Source organism: Anticarsia gemmatalis, chromosome 5 (genome assembly GCF_050436995.1).
Source record: "Anticarsia gemmatalis isolate Benzon Research Colony breed Stoneville strain chromosome 5, ilAntGemm2 primary, whole genome shotgun sequence".
Lineage (NCBI taxonomy): Eukaryota > Metazoa > Arthropoda > Insecta > Lepidoptera > Erebidae > Anticarsia > Anticarsia gemmatalis.
Genome location: NC_134749.1, coordinates 6557683 through 6579955, shown reverse-complemented (window position 1 = coordinate 6579955; position 22273 = coordinate 6557683). Strand labels below are relative to the sequence as shown.

General features: G+C 36.2%; 1 protein-coding gene across 2 annotated transcripts; it reads left to right on the top strand.

The window, feature by feature from the left end:
- The first annotated feature begins 1912 nt into the window (after positions 1-1912).
- Positions 1913-22246, top strand: LOC142972941 (popeye domain-containing protein 1-like). 2 transcript variants are annotated; one of them, XM_076114401.1, is made up of 8 exons: positions 1913-2124; positions 10115-10494; positions 11151-11353; positions 12139-12333; positions 13484-13592; positions 15732-15843; positions 16864-17043; positions 17171-22246. In XM_076114401.1, exons 2-8 carry the CDS (start codon positions 10153-10155, stop codon positions 17395-17397), a joined length of 1368 nt encoding a protein of 455 aa, XP_075970516.1. In that variant the 5' UTR covers positions 1913-2124; positions 10115-10152; the 3' UTR covers positions 17398-22246. The 2 variants fall into 2 exon arrangements, with proteins under 2 accessions (XP_075970516.1, XP_075970515.1); XM_076114400.1 differs by having other exon boundaries at positions 10111-10494.
- The last annotated feature ends 27 nt before the right edge of the window (positions 22247-22273 follow it).

The window sequence follows — 22273 nt, the reverse complement described above, 5'->3', positions numbered from 1 at the left end:
ATAACAGCGAATAGTATAGTAGAGGTGTACTTAATGAAATGTATTCATTATTGTTTTCTGAAAGGATTGAAATTGTTTCACTGAATGGAGAAAATTTACACAAAATCGTCGCGAACAAGCTGTAATCAATATTTATGGGTTTGTTTTCGTATAATGTAATCTAATCAGAATGTTTACCGACACTGGTGTTGTAGTGAACCGTCCGTCTTTCTTTATCTAGGTAAATGAACAGGTGACCTTATAGCACAAAGGTGACTCAACAAAGCGATAGTAAAAGATACGATCTGATCACCTGCAGGCCGGAGTGGTCAAGGCTGGGCTAGCCTGGCACTCGCGATGCTTTCTTATCCACTACGGCTACGCCGCACTATTCTTGAGCATTACATGCGATTTACCATTTCAACCGTTATCTGATGGCCTATGGGGCTGCTAACAAAAGAGCTCTGAATAACGGTGAAGTAAGATCGATACTCTTGACCAACGGATCCAATGTGGAAACGGTTCTAGCGCATGTAAACCACTTTAGCTTTGAATAACAGAAAATCTAAAATAGGTTTACTTTAAAACTTATTTATAGTTTTATTGTCCAAGTTATATCACGACAGAGTGATTTCTTTTTAAATTATTTATCCCCGTTGGACAGGTTTGATGTCGCCAGTTTTAGGTGGTTCATATTTGTCAAGGTCCTTGTACCGAGCACCAAAACAGATAATAGGTAAAACAAGTTTACGACAATGGCCCAGTACTGTCGGATGTATTAAAAATACTAAAAATGGTTTAACCCTGAACCGCGGTACGTGCTTCAATGAAGTGAACGTTGTAATATTGTAACATGTAAATGTGGAGTTTGGCAACTGTGTGGGAATTTGTCATGATGGTAATGTGGTATTGTGAGGATTGTTTTAGTGTATCGGCGACGGCGGGGGCTGCGTCGTTGTCGTCGCTGCACGCTCTTGCATCTCCTCCGTGTTGGACCGCTGCCAGTTGCTAATCGTCGCGTGTTTATACATTCAATCTCAAGGGTTGAATAAATACGTTTATTTAATGAATTTCATAAACAATAACAAATATTATATATTATAAGTATGCTGCTTATGACTGGAGTTATGTTTTGTTAACAAAAAATGGGTAATGATCAATATGCGTTATAAATACCTTAAGTAGGTAGCTAAATATATGAAAATGCAGCCTCTCTCGTCGTTACATCGACCTGGCAAAGATATGGGTAATTGATGGTCAGCTATTGTTTTGTACAACTTAGTCCGTGGCGCATATTTTTAAATTCTATCCATCAATGTTATGTTTTCGTAGTTTATACTTACTGTTTTTTTTTTCATGCAATAATTACCTTAAAGACGAAGTGATTGATTTTCAAATATAAACATTTAAATTTACCATCGTTACCGTCTAGTGTTACTTCCTATGATTTATTAAGGGGAGTCTCGGAAAAAAATCTGGACCGTTGCCGACGCTCGGCACTTGTGTCAATACTCTGCCATACATTAAGTTGGTGTAGACCTGAACCACATAAAAACGTTACTCGTCAACAAAGATAGATGTAGTTCTGGTAAATAGTTTTAGAACTACCTCTTTTAAGTTCGCTGATAAACGGCTTTGCTCCAAATCAAGATAAGTGCAAGAATAATTTTAGAGATTTTGAGACGTGTTTTGACGCTTCGTTACAAATCACTCGTTTTCACGCTCGATAAACGAAACAATTGACAGGCTGCGGCTATCGGACGAGTTCATGTCGTACAATAATTTTATTGATAATATCTAAGTAGGTAGTAGCGAGATGGGAGTAAGGGTTGGAGCGGGCGAGGGCGGCGGGGCGGGCGCGCGTGCGTGCGCCGCCGCCGCGCCCGTCTCTCGGCGGTGGAGAGCGAGCGGCAGTCACAGTGCCGCGCGGCGCCGCGCTCCGTCCGCCGCCGAGCGCCGAGTGCGCCACATCACGCACCCGCGTCCTACTATGCGACTCGCGTGCCGCGCTCACTCGTGTTGTGGTGCTTTATGATGGTACGGCATGAGAGTGCCCGATATGCGGACGTTCCGTGAGAGACGTGCTGCCGAAATCGCCACCGCCACAAGTGGGCGGAGATACGGGACGCGTCCTAGGCTGCTCAGGTGAGCGGCCCTTCGCATCTCACGCCGTTGCACGCTGGCTAAAGACGCTGCGATCCCGGGGTCGATAAGGCACCTAGCCTATATTCGATGAAATAAAAGCTTTCAAAGTAAAATTGACCGTAGCACAAACGCTACGAAATTCGTAGCAAGTGCTACGGATGACGATCTGACGGCGTAACTCTAGTCTTTGATTTTTATATAGTTTGATCTTTATACACCTACATCCTAATTCTAAGTCACCCAGCTATTCTCATTTAGGTTATTATAATGCGTGTATTCTATCGAACCCACGTAACATTTATGTCATAATATGTGTAATAAATAACAGGAACCAGGTACATTATTTATTTCGGTCTATCTTATTTAAGAGAGAATCCTATATGTAAATCAGAATAATACGAGCGAGCTACAAGTAAGTCTTGTCGACCAAATCGTAAGACAACAACATCTAAGTACGTCTCAAAGTACAGATCGTACACACGTTGCTAGACACGTAATTTGAGGAAACTTGGCAACGTTACTACTATCGTGTACTTATTGATGTGATTGGATAACCAATAAATGTAAATAAACAACAATCAGTCCACGTTTTCTTACCTTCTTATATGAAACCATGATTGATGGTAGGAATTAATTCTGGATTGACCAGTCACAGCGCATTTAACTTCGTGCCTGATATGTATCGAGTCTAGGGGTTTTCGTTCATCTTTGTTTGTTCCTATAACAAAAATACATAAATTGTTGCAAGTCAATAAATTCTTACAGCATATTCGTAGGAGGGTTGTGAATCGTGACTTGTAAGTCGTCACGCAATATTGAGAATACAGCTTATCTTGGAGTCGGTAAAGCTTCGAGCAACCGTCATCAATCTTGAAGCTCAGGGTACGATACTTGATGTGGTGTTGCAAAAATATATTGATACCACAAATATCACACAACATGTGGGTATTTAGGTCTGTATTTCTGTATGTCATACGATGTAGAACTTCCGCGTCAGTTTAATGAGTCATAAGCAACGAGATTTTCATATTGCTTTTTAGATCTTTGATCATTTAGACATGAAAGAGACGACACAAAATTGAAAAAAGTAAACCCAAAATAACTTTGTCGGCTACAAATTGCCTCATTTATCAAAATTATTGCAATTTTATGAGAGTTCGGAGGTTTGGTGACTGAATTCAATGAAGTCTTCCCAAGAGGCGCAAAGCGCTATTAATATGAGAGAATGCAATAAAATTGCATTTGTACATGGTGTGTAGGTCGGCAGTTATTCTGTGTGTAAGAAGATAGTGGTGGATGTAGGCGGGCGAGACGGTCGCGACACAACGTCGCCATGCCTGATGCCTGTGCCAGCCGCCCCTGCACTCACACACACGATATGTATACAAATATCTTGCCTATAAATAACCGAATAACAACTATTCTACACATGAACGAATTGTTTATTTGGCTTAGTGAGCTTTCATAAATGCTACTTCATGGAAATATGTACAGTCATATAAGCCTGATTCTCCTTTCTTGCTTTATTATTGCCACGCATATTGAGGTCGGCTTTTAGTCTGAATTACAGTTTTTCTGAGGAGCGTCTGTCATTTAACCACAGCTACATATACATCTATAGGCATATTAGGAGCCAAAGAGTGTCTATAGATTTTCTGCAATACAGTGAGTTTTATATCGACTATCTCCGATTCAGTTATAGAATTTTAAGTCAGCGTAGTAGACATGACATGAATGACCCTTCAGTCTTTTAATATTATAAGATTTTTCAACGAATATTCTCGACTTTGTGTTGTTTTAATCCGGTATAAAGTTTCATTTTAAAATCAATCTTAACTTTTTTCTACAAATAAACGATTTTTTAGCCAGTACCAGATATAAATTTACAACTGCTTAATTTGGCAAAATTATTATTAATTAATTAAAACAGCAAACAGGGCAGTTAATTAACAACTATAGAACTAATGAAAACAGTTTGTCTAGGATATCAAAACCATCCTTTTTTCCTGCAGTGTAGAAAATGCAACATGGAAGCCTTTTCAACCACATCTCGTCTCCATTACCCTGTTATAAAAATACACTTATGTGTCATAAATAATATCAGGCGCTTTAAAATTTGTGAGAACGTGTCGCCCCCGTGTAATATAACTGCATTATATTTTACGACAAGGCATTTTACTTAGACGTAAAAAATACCCTATTTGGTCCGTATCGTAACCTACATGCACGTTGAATAAGCTAATAAAATATGTCGGAGCTCGCAACAAGGTGACCTTATCACGGTTCGCGGTGCTTGAAAGATTTTTAATACACACATTATATCCTTGAAGGGCGCTATTGAAGGCACGAAGAAAATGTTTTTGAAGATAAAGTTTGTTCAAAGCGGGTCGCCCGCCAGTGTTATTGGAATTAAAATATATTTAACGTTATAAAAATCAAGAACAAAATGACTGAAATACAATAGAAGGTCGAACTTACAGGACAAGAACACTATATTTAGCCGTTTTACTTTTTCTACAAAAAGCATTTCATTTGCAGACCACTGCATGTCAGTCATTACGGTAATTTTAGTTCAGAAACCTTCGGGCATTTGACAAAAGAGTTCCAAGTTTCACTATAGTTTGGTTTAAAGTTAGTGCTACTAAGTGTTATTTAGTTCTACTAATTGCACTATAACTTCCGATTGTTTAGTTGTAAGAGTCTTACTACCCAAAGTACTAAATTCGGAGATGGAAAGCGAAACGGAAACATTACACAAATCGATTTTAAAAGATGTCAGTTCAAATCATGGAGTCGACATTGATGGATAAGTGAGCACGAATCTACTTTTTTACTCCCTGGCATCTTTATTATAGATGACATTTCATTAACTTTCTTTTTGTTTAATACAATAATTTGGTAACTGTTGTTTATTACACTTTTTCTTACTTGGTACCGTGACGCAGTTGAGTTTTACGTCATACTTTCAGAGTTTGATGTTTAGGAAATTATTTTTATAGTTATTGAACAAAAAAATACGTACTGGAATTGCAACTATATAACTAAATAAATAGTAAAAACGAAAACACCTCAAGTAAAAGTTAGTTGTCTATGGCGAAAGTCGTTTAGAAAAAGGATGTGCCCATGTAGTCCCATAAGAAACAGAAGCAACGTTACACGCCAGCCACAACAAAATCCCCCCTCCGTCATTAATCCTACATTTGGCAGGCGAATTGATGATAGCAATTGGATGCAATATACATAGATAGATTCCATCTATCCGTCCTTTGTTGCTACTTGTAGGTAATGATAAGATAATTTATTCACAGCAACTACCCTCGGCGACATAGACTAGCCGCCTATAACGTGGGATGAAGCATAAACTATTGTATTATATGTGGTTACATGTAATGCTCCTCACTCGGCGTAATAACGACATGTCAATGTAATTACAAGACAGTGCTTCTCAACTAAAATATGTTTATAACTTGTCTCAATTTTCTTCTATTCATATCACTTTCCAATTTGTTCGAAAAAATTGCGAGTTCAATTCGTTCACTGAGGGTTCCGTTCCATTAATTTTGACTGCCTGTGGTCGAAATGATTACGCGTGTTCAGCCAAATTCATGGACCTCCAAATTAAATTTGTTGGGGATATGAAACTTACCTTCCCGCTTCAACATACCTACGTTTTGTTGCATTTATAAAGCTATTTTTGAAAAACTATATCGATATTTTGTAATACTATATAATTAACTAAAATGTGCTGGTAAGAAATGATTTTATCTTGGCGTGCAATTGTTTGTAAATAAAATTTGATATGGTTGCCATTATTTAAAACCTGGAATTCCGTATCCGTACCTACAGTTTTCAATTTTATCAAGCGTTCGAACGTAAATCTCAATTTAGATCTGAGTGTCTGGTTGTTTGTTACTCCTTGGCGAGTTCAACAAAATTTGGCAGAGACACTGGCAATTATCATTCGCAAGAAAATTCTTGAGGGAACCGAATATCTGAGTGAAACTATATTCCTCGTAGACTAAAACGTGTGTGCACGCAACTCCAGCTAGCGAGGAATTATTTATTGTATCAAATTTTCAGGAGGGTTCAAAGGACAGCATAATAATGTCTAAAAACATTACATTGCAATTATTCACTCTGTTCAATATTAAGACGCTTGCATTCACACAAAGAAGAGGTGCTTTGGTTTTTAAACACTGTGGCAAGTTAGTCAATATTTGTCTACTTTTGCTAAAAACATCACAGCGTAACAGCTTTTGATTTTATGCATTTGTATCTTTTTAATTATTACTATTTATAAATATGACTATGACGTTGTAAGTGATATGCCAAAATCACGACAGTCTATATTTAACAGATATAGTTAATAAATAACAAATAAACTTTGTTCGGCTAACACTAACATGAGTCATTTGGTCAACTAATTACACGTTTTTGAATAGTAATGGTATTCATGCAATTTACTAGCACTAAGCAATAAAAGTGGACATCATAAAATCGCATTTTAATGTAAGGGCGCAAGGGCGCAGACTCTGAACTTAACTGTCAGACAAGCGGCAGATAAAATAGCAAAGCTACTAAAGCACCATTTTTTTAATGTTTTTATGCCATGTTGTCCACTTCGTAACTCGGGAATGAGAGTCCAAACGAACAGTAAGTGTAACATATTTTGAATACATTTCATACCTACGTACTGTACAAACAACAATTCGGATTGAATGGAACTTTTCAGTATTGTTGACCAACGCCGAGTGAGACAACTATTTCAATAACCTGCTACGGCGCCGGCCAGCTTTTAATTAACTCTCACGCTAAGCGTTCTCATAATGGAAATATGCTTGATAATAAAACAACGACATGCTTTTGTGTTATCGCTATGAATGGAAAAATATGTAGTTGTTCTAAGAAGTATGACTATTGCTATATCAAAAATACATAGAACAAACCGTGATGCTATATATATACGTTGATGATAGATTGAATAATGTTTTACTTTTATTATACTGTAGATTTACATATTGAACGTTTTGTAAGCATCGATTTGATTTAAAACTTTAAAACGTATGTGTTACGTTATAATATTTGCATATCGGGATTAAACGCGATCATCCTATTTATTTTATCTTGCTTGTTATTTATTATATTACATTTTGTTAATTATTAGTTTACAGTATTTATAAAATGTTTAAAATTGTATTTTATTTAAACATACTCGCTTTGATAGTTCTCCGTTCCCTAGTAAGATATTGTATAATGTATTCTACTTCCAACAATATTTGTAAACAGGTGGACGTTGTAGCCCATACTTTTAATATAATCCCTTAGACCCTCTTACGCAGGGGAAGTAACGAGGCAGTCTATTTTTAGAGGAGACAACAGGTCGTTATTTAAGATTATACTATGCGTGTACTAATTAATTATCTTAGAGATAAGTCCGTGCCTAAAACTAATTAGAACGTACACGTGTACCTCTGTAGCTACTTACTTTTCATTACACATTCCAGTATTATACACGCGGAAAATGCTGACAAATAATTTAATATGATTAATAAACGACGTACATCGGATTTAATTGACTCAATAAACAAACATGAATCTCAGATTTTTTTCGGTGACGGTGGATTGATAGTTGTAAATGCAATTCCACATTCCTTCAACAACGTGAGAGAAAGAAAGGGAACTATAAACAAATAGGACTTATGCAGTTTCCGTCCTTAACGGAGAAGCAATGTTTCCTGTAATAATATCTTCCGATGCCACTGGAGAAACAGGGAGGCAGATTAGAAAGAACATAAGTGCATACATCACAATTGTAGAAACAAAATGGAAACTATTAAAGCTGGGTATTTCTCTAGGAAATTTTATTTTTCGAATATTTTGTTGCTGTCTTTTGTTGTGGTAAGTAATAGTCATTATTACTACAGATCAAAATACAAGTGAAACTGTGCAAAACAAAAAAGTTAGTTGATGACATTCTCATAATTCATTTCATATCTGACGTTCATTTTCCGCGTATAACGTGACAACTGGTGATAACTGACATCATAATTTGAGCAATATCTGTAACTATGAACATGTGGTGACGTATTTTATCATTAGTGTATATTTTGATCGCCGCGTTTGAAAGGTTTATTACTTAATCGCTCCATGGCTGACGCACATTATAAAATAAGGATGTGTTTTAATTCATTAATTTTTTCAACGAGTTTAAGAAGTGGAGATCTAGTCTAGTAAGTTCATGACTTTTATCATTGAAATGTTTTGAAATAACTGTAAAGTCTAATTGCTAAGCTCATCGAGTTGTACATATAAAAGAATATTTTAACATTTTTAGAATTACGCACTCCGACGATTTCACTGGGTAGTTAGTAAGTTGGCGAATTGTCGTCTCTAGTATACGAATAAAACTCAAAGCACTTTACATACATTACTCGCAGATCGAAATCATTCAGATCTACCATCTCTGTCTACATAAGAAATATTAAACCAGATTAGTATTCTTCCTCCGTCTCACATGGATAAAATAGATGAGGAGTACATTTAAATATTTTATTAGATACTCTTATGTCACATTTGAAATGGACGTTTATGTGTTTTACGACACTACTCCAAATTACTATGTTTGTAAAAAGCCTTGCAAACTTTCAGTTTTATTATTCTTTGAACTCATTTCTAAATGCTACGTTTCTTTTTCTTACATGTCATGTTAAATTAAAGAGAACCATAAAACTTAAATTGTAAGTTTTATCAAAAGTATCTCTGTAATGGATCGGTTGGTCTGTTAATTCTGTAAGTAATGCAATTTAATGCAAATGTGTTGATGTGGCGATAGCCAGTCTCGCGAGGCCACGAGTGCAACTTATTCGCTGGCCGGCCATTTCCTCCGCGCGGGCACCGCACCGCAACCGCGCCGCTACGGCACCGCTGCCTGGCCGCAACTGCGTCAGCGTATGACTTAGTATGTACGGAAATGTCCCGGATTACACGCCTACCGAGCCGCTGCATACAGCCCCATACTCCTTTACAAATAAACGAGCGTTGTTGTTTTGTTAGCGGCCAAGTTTTGTAGCATTGTTAACAAAGGATATTTTCCATTTAGATTTGCGGACATTGTCCTCAAACAAGTCCATTACCACTGTAACATTAAGCGCTACAAAAATTGCAATTTATGAGAAAAAAATCTTAGTTTCACTTACTACACATACGGGTTCTAAAACTACAGAAATTGAACACATCAAAAGATAAAACGTGTAAGAAAACTTTAAGAATGAAGAAAAACTAATATCGTCAGAATCGTGCAGTGCGTAGCAACAAGCTACGCGTCGTGTGGTGTCTACGGATCCCTACGCCAATATACGTAGTCACTTACGTTCTCAGCCTGAATAAAATACTTTCCTTTACTCACATATATTTTCTAGAAGCGAAGTAAAATAAAAACGCAGTTGGATTCGTATAAACGTAGACCAGAAACAGGTCAATGGGCCAAATCTATATAGGCACATAATATAGGAAAGAAGAAGAAAGAATTACGTCGTTTTAAAGTTGTATCAATGATTAAACTGGTACTTAACGTATACAATTATTACTTACGCAATATTAAGGTCACTTGTTCGAAGCATACAACTACTTCTGTAACTTATCCCTATATAAAATATTCTAGGATAAACTTATTGATAGAAATGATTTATTTCATCATTTTCTTTAAGTGAGTCTATAGAGGTGGAACTTTAGTGGCATTTATATTGTTTCTATTTATTGGCCATGGAGCACCTCGCGTGCTCTAAGATCATTTGGTGTTTCTTGAGACGTGCTGTAGATAATTGGTGGTAATTTGTCTTTAGAGCTTTTACACACTAGTCGAATATTTGTCCATTTTCATGCTTCTGTAGCGATAAAAATGTTGTTCCCTAACTCATTTAGGGTTAAATCCAAACTAGTTATATGATGTTATTTCATGAATAAGTGAAATATTTACTATTGTTTTAGCTAGGGTGGGCTCGAGCTCGAAGTGGGCAGCAGTGTGTGGTGATGGAGGTGGTAATATTGAAAGCGAGAGCCCAACTGAATCGTCTCGTGTCGTCGTCCGGTGAGAGGCGCGCGGAGAGCAGCGAGCGCGAGCCCCGCTCGGACGGCGGTGGCGGGGGCGCGCGGGGGGGCGCGGGCCGCGCGCGCAACGGCATCATGGCGCCCGCTGCGCCCGCGCCGGCGTCCGCCGCGCCCTGGCTCAACGCCACGCTCCTCTACAACGCCTCGCGGCTCAACGCTACCTTCGACACCGACTACGAGCTGCTCAATGCGAGCTCTACCGACGAACATAACAATCATTGGTTTTGTGCCAAGTGGACCAACGCGCAACAAGATCTTTTTCAAGTAATTATCATTTTTGAAATTAAGATTTCTTTTTTAAGTATGTAATGTTTAAATTCGTTCATTTAACTACTGTTTATAACTGTTCAGTTTCACTAATAACTTTTTAATCTGTATCCACTATTTCATTATCATTATCTTTGGACAGATAACTTACAAGAAGTAATTAGACTCATCTAGGTACTAAGTAATGGATTTGGCAGCAGGTTTTTTGCCTTTATTTTGTTAGCTACGCGCTTACTCGTAGAACCTGCTACGAAATTATAAAAATATCATATCAAAAATGAATTGAATTTTGACATCGTAATCGATTAAGCAGCAACTGATTTTTTGTGTACCTATACTACAATGTTTAAATACATTTCTTAACAATCTCCGGTCCGATTGCGTAGTAATCGTAGCATCCCCGTAGCACCTTTGCGTAGCATATAACAGAGTCTAATCTATCTCAATACCGCAATATTGATACGTGTATTTATATCTGGACAAAAGTATTAGTTCGAAATGAGGTATGAAAATGTTTGTATTTATATTTCGTGTAATTTTTACAAGTATGTTTGTAATTATGTCTTTGATAAAACTTCATCAATATTCATTTACAAATTTAATGATTAATTGATTGTTTTTACTGTTTCTGACGTAAGTCTTTTTGCTAACAGGCGGCGAACTTATGCTTCGCTATCGCGTTTCTAGCGCCGAAAAGTTTTAAGCAGAGCATCTTGGTGCTGCGCGCTCTGGCCGCGGCCGGCGCCGTGCTCATGGGGCTGTGGGCCGGCGCCGAGGTGTGTGCGCCCGACGTGCTGGCCTGGAGCCTCGCCCTGGTGCTCGTCAACTCTATACATACCGTGTTTTTAATTATAAGGTATACTTCACTGTCAGTGCAACGTTCGTTGCCTATATTATATTAGGTCGGTAAAAAAAGTCTTTTCGCATTATAGTATTTATGAACTCGTAATAATATCTCCTTGTCTTCAAGAATCACAAATGAGTACACGGTTCATTAGGTTTTTTTTGGAGAGCTCGTGAGGTATCCAAATATGGAGCTTTCTTGTGTAGAGAAAATATTTTATTACAAGTTCATACATACTGTAATGCGAAAAGACTTTTTCCACGACCTAATAGGAAAATCACAAAAAAGTAGAGTCGTTTACGAATTTAACATAAAATGTATCTATAAAATATGCAGCGCGTCAAAAAAATGGCCTGCCGACTGATGTAAGCGTAGTCAATAATTTTATGGCATTAAATTATACTTATGTAGATAACTTAATAACGACTGGTATCGATAAACTTGACTAAGAAATAAGGTCGAGATGTCCTAATGTCTTAACTTGACTAATCTACTCCATAGCAGTCCATAAAGGCTATCAAGAGAAATAATTACACACGTCATCATCGTTACGTCAGCCGACGAGCGTACATTATTGAACTCTCATTAAGTGCTCTCTACGAACTTACCTACTTACATATGTAGATACATACAAATGTAACAAAGGACATGTCTCTTACAACAGTATTAGTGCGAGTTGCTCAAAGCTCTCAGGTTTTAGGTTGAACGGTGACCACTCGTGCATTCATGAGTTTCTTTGTCGGTTGTAAAGCGAGTAACAAAAGACGTCTGTTCCTGTAGTAAAAACATTGTCACAGGTTTCTCCCGCCAGCGCTATCACTCGAGCTCACAGAACTGTACTTGAAGCTATTTAAGCCACTAAAAGTCAACAAGAAGCACTTCCAAGAACTGACACGCGAAGCGCGGATAGTGCGACTGGATCCGGGCGAGGCGTACGCGGTTGAAGAAGTTACGCCGGCCGACGAGAGACTCTCTATACTCTTAAAGGGGAAGTATGTATAAAAATTTACTTTTTTTAATAGTAACTACCTATTATCTTACGATATTTCTTTTTACGATTACCGGTTTTCTGAAATAATTTTAGGGAGGTCAGAATGTATAATTAACTGAACCTTCCGTCTATTAGAGGTGCGTCATCTGTTACAGAATAAATTGAATACTGAATGAATGTCCCCAAAAAATCTATGACGATAAAATATCGAGGGTACAGGGCTACAAAATAAACAATTCAAAGACGAGAGACGACCCTCACGATGTAAAATAAGATACCTACACAATACACATGTTCCTTTTGTTTCACTCGTAGAAAAATATTGCTTCTTGTTTTATCAATGTTGGCATTGTTGGAACTTGTGTCTTGAACTCGTACTGAAAAGAAACATCATTTACTATTCTCTGACTAACTGACTCTCAGCTTTAGACTGCATTTTTTTTATTGTCTATTCTTTTAATTGTCTAGGAAGTATTTTTAGATTCCTTTATAAACTTTGCCAAACGGTGAACTAACGACGACGTGGCAAAATGAAACGTTGATATACATTTTTAATTAGACTTATTACCTAATCTTACTAAACATTTTTGGGTTTGAAACCAAACTCATAAAATCTAAGTTCCAATTGAAACTCTCTTGCTGTGGCTATGAAAAACATTTTATCTAGACAGTTAACTCCATTTTTTTATGTACATAGACGTGTCGATATATTAAAGCTACACAGCACGAGTTTGGGTTGGGCCACTTCCAGTAATGTATGATAGTCCATAAGCTAATGATTTCAATTCCCCAGCAAGCCATTTTAAAGGTATGCACGAAAGCCAAAATAAAACGGAATGTTGTCGGAGTATACATATACAGGTACTTACAATAAAGAGACCGTATTTGTAAAATGCGGTTGCATATAATAACGCCGTTGCCGTAAAATTTTCAATTAAATTCAGGCGTGTATTTTATGTTCAAAATAACTGCAGCATAATTAACTATAATAATAATACAAACCGGGCATAAATGTGTTAAGTGTTGTAATAGTCACAATTAGTGTGTAATTTCTGTTCGTAAAGGCTTGGCGCAAAATTATTAGTGAATCCTCGTAACTAGTCAGAGATTTTCTAAAATGGCATATGTAATTAACGTTTGTTTTATGACAGAATGCGAGTGAGCTGTGATGAAACGCATCTCCACTTCATACAGCCGTATCAATTCGTCGATTCGCCTGAATGGGAGGCCAATCGCGAACAATCAGACGATGTCTTCCAGGTAACGTATACAACAATTTATTGTATTATCTTACACATTTCAATTCAAGAATCCTTATGCAGCAAGATTATATGTGATAGGTGAAAATTATTTTTTAGATGTAAAGATATAAGTAGAGAATAAGCAAAGAAATAATAACTACGTTTACGTCGGCTATATTGTGTGGATATCGTAGCTAGTAGCATTATGCAGTTTCTACCTATCCTTACCAATAAGGAGATATAAAATGTACTTAATTTAATTAAAATTCTTGCCAGTGTCAATTAAAAACAATTATAAGTAAGAATTTAGAGCAAATAACAATACAATAACAGTAGTATAAACTAAAATCACTTATTCCGAAATGAATGAAACCAAAGCTACAACATGTACTTATTCTTCTTAAAAGTTCTAAAATGCTATCGGTAGATAATTATACTAAGAATAAACATGGAAATATAAAGTTCATCCATGAAAAACGAGAACACATATCGTTGACATCTTTGTTGGTATCGTCGGAGTACAACTCATTGTAATTCTGCGCACAATTACACTAAATAATTCAGGAACGCTACGGAATAACGCATTATCCTAATGACTGGGAATTTATTAAAGTGGCTACTAAGACATGATAAAACTAAGACAAATTGACGTTTTGCAATTCGTATGAAAGGAGGTTGCCAAACGATACAGAAAACAAATCTTCTAATTTTCTTAGTCACCAAGAATTGCATTGAAAACCAATAAAGAGCTATACATTTTCTTCCTTCTTAATAAAGTTATAATTTTAACTTAAATAAGTAGGTACTATGTAAAGAAATAAAATCACATGTGAACCATCGGCTTTCTTTTGCAACTGCCAATCCGCTTTTCAGTTACTATCTTGACCGCGCTTACACCTTTTGATTTTAACAATACATTATTATATCTATAAGATAATAAAAACATAAATAAGGTTTGTAACAAGGTAATACGTGAAAGAGATAAAATTACTTTTTTCACGTATTATCTCTTTATACGAGGGGAAGTGCGAAGATGTCGCCCGAGGGCGGCCGGCGACTTCAGGTGCCCGGCGTTAATGAACGTCTCATTTACCCTACATCTTTTCTTAAGCCTCAAACTACATTAAACGGAAAATATTCTTACAAAGATCAGAGCACTGGGGTTAATGACTCGTATTTGTATAGAAGACTTGAAGTGACAATTAAATGTTGTATAGAATGTATCTACGTCTTCCAAACGACAATTTTAAAGCTTTCTTCCTCCACGTAGCACATTAGCTAGGTATATTCATAAGTAAATAAGTCCTCGCTCACTCTATTCTTCGCAACATGTGGAGGAAATTCCGGTAGAGCGTGAATAGGTCGCGTGATAAAGTAAGTGCCATGTCATCATTTTGTTACGTATGGTTACAACATGTCGTCTTTTTTCAGCAATCGTTCAACTTCAACTGGATTATAAAGTTTGCATATAAATCTTTCTACAAGTTTACTTTCATAACACGATAAGTGAACGTTTTCCTTATATGAAAATAAACTACCCATGTTACAAAGTAAGCTAATGTCATAAAAGAGAAATAATGACAAAAAAGTTTAACCGAGTATTTTATTAACTACTGCTTTAAGCCGTACTTTTTATAATTTTGATTTTGAAATGTATCTTTGTTTCAATGTTGGCACGCTCTGTGAAGGTAAGCTGGCGCTAATATTTCACAAAAGCCTGTCATCTGCGATCAATTACAGCCACGTTTTTTTATTCAGTTTAAGGGAAGTGAGAGCAGTCTAATTTACTGAAGCACCGCACTTCTGCGGCGTTAACGTTTATCATATTAACTCTCAACCTTCTCATATTATGTAGATTGTTAGCCTTTGCTAGTTTTGTGCCACGACGATGATTAAAGTGTATGTAATAATTTTCAATTTACATTTTTTTATATAGCAACAAGTTAATGGAACGTTAAAGTGTAGTCTAAAAAATCATATTTCCTAACGGCTTGGAATGTAGATATATAACTAACGTTTTACATATCCTGTTTCTTACACATCAACACAACATACTATGTGTTTATGAAGAAGTTAATTGAAATCACATAAGATAGTTAACTGTTTTCTATGAAGGTGTTAGGTGAATGAGGTCAGATGATAGCAACAATGTTCCCAGGTGAGCGTGATCGCGGAGGAGGTGTGCACGTGCGTATGCTGGCCGCGCATGCGTCTGGAGCGCGTGTTGCGTCACCGCCCTGCACTCAAGGTCGTCCTCGACTGCCTTATAGGTCAGTCCTCCTTCGTGTTTTTGTTGCAACCTTACTCTTTACTTAACTTACCCCCGGTTTCTGAGTAAATTTAACTGTAGTTTATCTTTTCAATAGCGTTTTTTTGTATGAGTTTTGACACTATTGAATAGATAAACTACCGCTTAATGTATCTCAGAAACCGGGGGTTAATTTCTTACGTGAATTATTAAGCTTAAATGAGATGACGTATAGATATTTAGCTACCACGATTATGCGTAGCATGTATATGTACAAACTTTCTAATAAAAATCAACTTCAGATTATATGCGTGTAACTTCGAAGTTTTCGTGACTCAAAGCACTTTTTTAAACTGCATAGCCACTAACCAGGTAATCGATAGGTACCGGTTCTTTTGAACAAATATAAACGAGAGGAACTAGGACACACAAAAATACAGACATTTCACTATATAAATAAAAATACACCAAAACATCATCTATAAAATATCACTTAATAATATAACTCCATGAATGCATATTTCCTACAAAATACACGTTCAGTAAAAGCCTCCCATTATATCGTACAAATTCCTCCCTCTCTTTATGCTAACGCTTTCATAAGGCTTAGTATAAAGGAAATTTTAGTGGTACCAGGGGCTATTGTTTATTCAACGAATTAAGGAATGAATGCATAGCAATTTACTACCAATTTGTGTCCCTAATTTCCTTCCAACACACCCTATGCTAGAAGCAAAGTCACTCTACGAAAAATCGAGTAATTTAATCTTTCTTTGTGTACATAAACGTGCATGTTAACTTATGATATTTTCGTCATTTCGTCGTTCAATAAAAGTCAATCAAAGCCCTAATAAATAGGTAATTTATTAGGTTAACAATTAACAACGTTGAAAGCTTATAGAGTATAATCTTCCTTTCCCGTCTTACCGATGATGGCTAGTCTAGTCAAACATTCCTACTTTTGAAAGTATCATTCATTTTTTAAAGGACATATTATTATCTGGTAAAGCTTAAAAAACACGTGATTCGATGATCGTTTCAGGTAAAGACATTACCCACAAACTATACTCAGTGAGTGAGGGGCTGGGCGCAGGCATGGGAGCTGACAGTGAGGGTGCTCCCTCACACCTGACGCGCTCGGCCAGCGTCGACGCCGTGCATGAAGGAGCACGCGGCAGACTGCGCAGTGTGGCGTGGCGCGCGCGCTCCTCTACCGCTAAGAGTAATCATTACATATTTGACAAACTGAATACATAACCATTAAATAATATCGCATATAATATTAAAATAAAGTTAAATAATAGGAACGTGCTCATAGTTACCTAACCCATTTACTAAATACTTTCTAGGTACGTCGTACTGGCAACCAGTGGTAGCCCGGCAGTTCCTTCGGCAATCACCGTTCGGGCGGTCGGTGCAACCACCGCCGCGGTTGTTAGCGCAGGCCTCGTCCGCGAGCTTGCAACCGCCGGCGGCCGCTCGGCGCCGGAGTCCGCCGCGGCGCACCACGTCGTTCAGGCGAGGGCGAGAGGTGAAGTTCGCGGAGATGACGGTGTCGCCCGAGCCGGCCGTGTGACGCGGGCCGCGGCTCCAGCCCGAGCTGGTGCCGCTCGTATCACCCCAAGCCTTTTCACCGACCACCACCTCTCCGACCCTTAGATCACCCTGACCGCGAAATGAGCGAACGGACTCGCCGCACACCACAGACTTTTAACGAAACCTTCAACGTTCATAGTGTTGTCGATAACCCAGTGCCCTAGCAATCGAGTGCTGTAACATAAAAACTCTTTGACGTATATAAACTAAGTGATATGCGAAAGATTAAACACAGTTTCCATTGTTAATTTCGGTTCATTCACAAGAAGAGCTTCCTGTTATAAAATAATTAATATTTATTTTCTTACTTACGTATAACGGTTTCTCGTTCGCTCGAAGTGAGACTCGTATGGTGTGACTATGAATGAGCCTACGTTATAAGGCACTGATATGAAAAGTGTAATACATAGTGTAAGTGGCGTATGTTAATTTTTATGAGTGACGATATTATATTATAAATATTGTATGAGAATGTAGTCTAGTGTCGATGTATCAACGGTGTGCTACAATGTACATTAACAAAACGCTCAAGTACCCCAAGGAACACTATGATAAAGTGATTTTTTTATGATACCAAGTGATACAAACTGAGCGTATTAGTTCCAAACGAAAAACACTGATAGATTAATGGAATTGTAATTATACCTAATTTTTTAGCAATTGATAATTCATATGTGGAATTCTAAAAGTATTTTAATGTTAAATTAATTAATTGTTTATTAGTGTTAAGATGTGTTAAATTCGTGATAATATATTAAAGTTACTACGCGAATTTATATTAAGTATTATTCAGCAAAATTTGCTATTTTCAGCTCCTTTGTGACATACCAATGTAAATCATGCTACTTTAGCGTCGCTAACTTTGTTTCACCGAAGAAAATGTCAATAACTTAATATGTGCCTACTTAGTAGTGAAATACAGACAGGGGAAGTTCCAGTGATACCATCTAGCACAGCATTATAATGTAATAATCGTAGCGTGTCGTCAACACTGCTTAAACTTATCACAAATTATACCGAGGGTTAGAGCTGCTCCTTCCCCTGTTTGTATCCACAATGTCTACCACTTTTATTACTGCTCTACTAAACTAAATTATGTACGATACACGAAGACTAATAGATTTATGTGTTACCTCTAATCACATCTATAAGCTTGACATTTTCAAGAATCGCTATTAAGTTAGAATGTAAATCTATGTTTTTACCGTGATTTTGCTTGTACCAGGTTTGTATTTTCCTTACATAGAAAACCTTAATATCGATGAGCGCGTTGACATGTGATAGTAAATATTATTACTGCATCTAATTACAACGAACTATAACTCTTTTTCTTGTAAAATGTAAAACGCCGTCGAAAAGTTTTATGTTTGCAACGATGTCGATTAATAACACGAACAATTATTAAACTAGTATAATCTCAGAGCCATTTGCAACACTTATTTTGACAGATACCTGTGTAATTATTATTTATTTTAGTGAAGTAAGTAAGAACGTTGTCAAAGATATATTTGTTTTAAGTATATAGGTTAAACATGAGTTAGGTACCTGATTGATCAAATATAATTCCGTATCCTTATAACACATCGTTAGTCTATAGAAGACGCTTACACTACGCTACAACGAAAATCCAAGCGTAAAGCTTAATACCAAAACCTTGCGGTTTTGACAAACCTGCTACTACAAATCAAATAGTTCTTGCTTGTTTCACAAAAGTTTAGTTTAATACTTTGTTAGACATGTCACTTACTAATTTTCAAAACGATGTTCATTTCAGTAAATTGCCGGCGTGTATATGCAAGATCATAATAATATGAAGTTGGTAATAAGTAAATGTTATAAACTTACGAAACATAAATGAAATTTCAATTTTCGATTCATCAAGATTTTTTCTTTCACGACTGCATAAATATGATATTAAAAGTATTTTTCGACATCGTTGAAAGCGTGCCGCAAGAAGACATTTTATACAAATCTGTCAAATTCTCTAAAGTCAATACAGTAGAACTATTTTTGGTAAACTTAATGAAGTTCAACATTGTTTTATTGAGCTTTATACTGTTTTTCTTTAAAATCTATAAATGTAGCAATATTATGTATATTTTACAAACAAAAAGTATTTTTTTGTACCTATTTTCCGTGTAGAGCGCTCCTTTATACTTCTATTTTAAGTACACAAAATGGAATTTATAGATAATAAACTTACTATAAGAATGTTCTAATGTTCAAAGTGCACATTTGGAATATCTCACAAACAAAATTAAAATATTCGACTTCATGTAAATGCTAAGAGCTCAGCTTTTAGTAAATGTATGTACTCATATAATATAAGTGTCAAATGGATTCATAATGTTAACTCTACCTTGATACAGTGTCATACAGACATCTGAAAAAATGAAGATTTGAACATCACCCGCCGTGTTTGCAAACGTATGTGTATAACAACTTAATTTTCTCGAAGAGACGTACGTTTAGCAGACCATATAGTGCAGTTAACTTTGGTACAATTGTTGCTGTGAATCTGATCATATTATTGCGACGGCTGCGTGATGTGCAAATCGTTCTTTAGATACATAATTATTCACATTGATGTTTAGTTGATGTTGTTGCTTCATTACTATACGTGCACGGTGTCAGACTAGATGAGCATGTAGTTCGTACTTGTTTACTGTACTCAAATTGGTCGGAAAATCATTTCGACTATAATACGTAACTATAAGAGACCGTACAACGAGGATAAAAGCACCTTTAACTACTAAAAACTACTGTATATGTGATAACTTTTTGGTAGTCTAAGAATACGTAAAAATAGGAGAAAGGTCAAATCTCAATAAAGAGAATCTTTATGATTTTATTAAATTCGGCTTTTACTTTATAACCGTTCAACTCATAGTTTCTTGTGCTTCTTCAGCAACATGTAAATACTCTATTTTGGAACAAAATCTCGTCCAAATTAAGAATTGGACATTTAATAACATTACAAACAACAATAGTAAACATCCTGATTGTACGGTGTCTCACACGAATACATATCGTTCTTCGTCTTGTCTCGTCTCGTTAGTTATCTCTCTAATGGTGTAGTGAAATGTTATCGGTGGGCTGAATTTTATTTAAATGCAGTAGATTTTACAAACAGACTTCAAGTAATTAAGTATTCAGTCAACTTCATCACCTTCATCGTAACCGTAAAACGCTTTGTTAATGAATTAACTAGTAGCAAAACACGACCAGAGAATAGTGTGATATTGTAAGAGTTATCCATTCATAAGGAGGGCTATTTTAAAAGCGAACGTTCTCATCGGTGTGAGACTGCAATGTCGCACCGTTCTCTACGTTCACGTTTTTTGCTAATTTACAAAAATGTTGGCCTTGCTCTTATGGTGTAATAAAATAACATTATAAAAGGCTAGTGAAATTTTGATAACTAAATAACAACTAGACTTGAAATTATAAATTGATAAGGTATAAATCATTACATTAAATTATAAATTGACATACATTGTGTATTTCATAATCAAATGCTTTTTGAAATTGAGTATTTTGTGTCTCGGTATAAGTTACTAATAAGGATTGAGTGCAACATGTGTAGGACGACTTTGAACAACAAGCGAGCAGATATTACCACGAGAAATAAAACGGACAAGAGAGAAGGTCCCAGTAGTGTCAGCTCCTCTTCCACTATCTGCCTAGTCTATCTTTTCTTCCTGGAACCTGCTGATCCTTTACTTATTTATGCATTTCAGAAACGGTTCTTAAAACTAAGTCTTCCAATGTTTGAAAGAATCTTCCTGTTCTGTCTATTATGACCGACTATACTGTGTTACATACTACTTCCACTAAGAATATCAAATATAAGTTTGTATGTTTAGTAAAAATATATTAGCAGCTCTAAATATAAGCAAGGCCCTGCTATACTATGATGCAATGTAATCGCTTTATTGTATTTATTTGTAAGCATCAATAGGATGATTTATAAAGTACTTTATTGTCAAAGCTATTTGTACAAAAAAGGGAGCAACTTCTGTATTATTATCGCTTATGGCATTTAACTACTGTTTTACAGACAGGCACAGTACATTGCCTGAAACTATTAGAGGAAATATCACTTATCCACTGTGTACAAATCACAAATATCTATATCTGTAAGTATAATGTTATGTTCTTCATCGTAAATTAATTATACTTTACGTGTTACTTAAGCACTCATGTACAAAGCTATAAATAGATCTTCCAAGCGTATAATATGTCGACTGTCTATAAACACTTGAAACACCAAATGTATTTCTTCCAACGTCACTACAGGACTCTTATTTTATACACAATCAATTGTAAGTACATTAAAATATAACATTGTATATTCTTCAGTATACTTAGATACAAGTAGGCAGTTATGATGTGATAAATTAAATATCGGCATATTCATAGATTTGTGAAAGGCGCGAGTCGGTATGCACAGACATTGTTTTAGCGAATTTGTTTTAATATAATAGTGCAGCGAATGAAAGCAATAGTTTAGTGGTAATATGTGAACGTAATGCTATTTTAACTATGTGTGTGTCGTTACATAGTACGTATATATGTATAATATGCTGTCAACTAAAACAATGATCAGTAGCAGAGACTTGGCAGAGCGCCTCTGTGATACACGTTAGCTAATTAGTATAGGAGTCGTCGGTTGAAATATCATGTACTCGCAATCTGATGTTATTCTCAATATGGGTTGCCTCCAGCGTCTCGTCATACATGACATTACAGTTATTGATTATATTATTGTATTTATTCACTTTATTAACATGTTTATTATGTCTTTAATAAAACAATTGCTTATTAAATAGTTTTATTTCAGTTATTAAACCACA

Bases quoted from the DNA above. Each gene is read 5' to 3' on its own strand.
- LOC142972941 (XM_076114401.1), top strand. From the start codon at position 10,153: ATGGAGGTGGTAATATTGAAAGCGAGAGCCCAACTGAATCGTCTCGTG. The intron at 11,354-12,138 runs GTATACTTCACT...ACATTGTCACAG, and splicing joins ACCGTGTTTTTAATTATAAG to GTTTCTCCCGCCAGCGCTAT. The intron at 17,044-17,170 runs GTAATCATTACA...AATACTTTCTAG, and splicing joins GCGCTCCTCTACCGCTAAGA to GTACGTCGTACTGGCAACCA.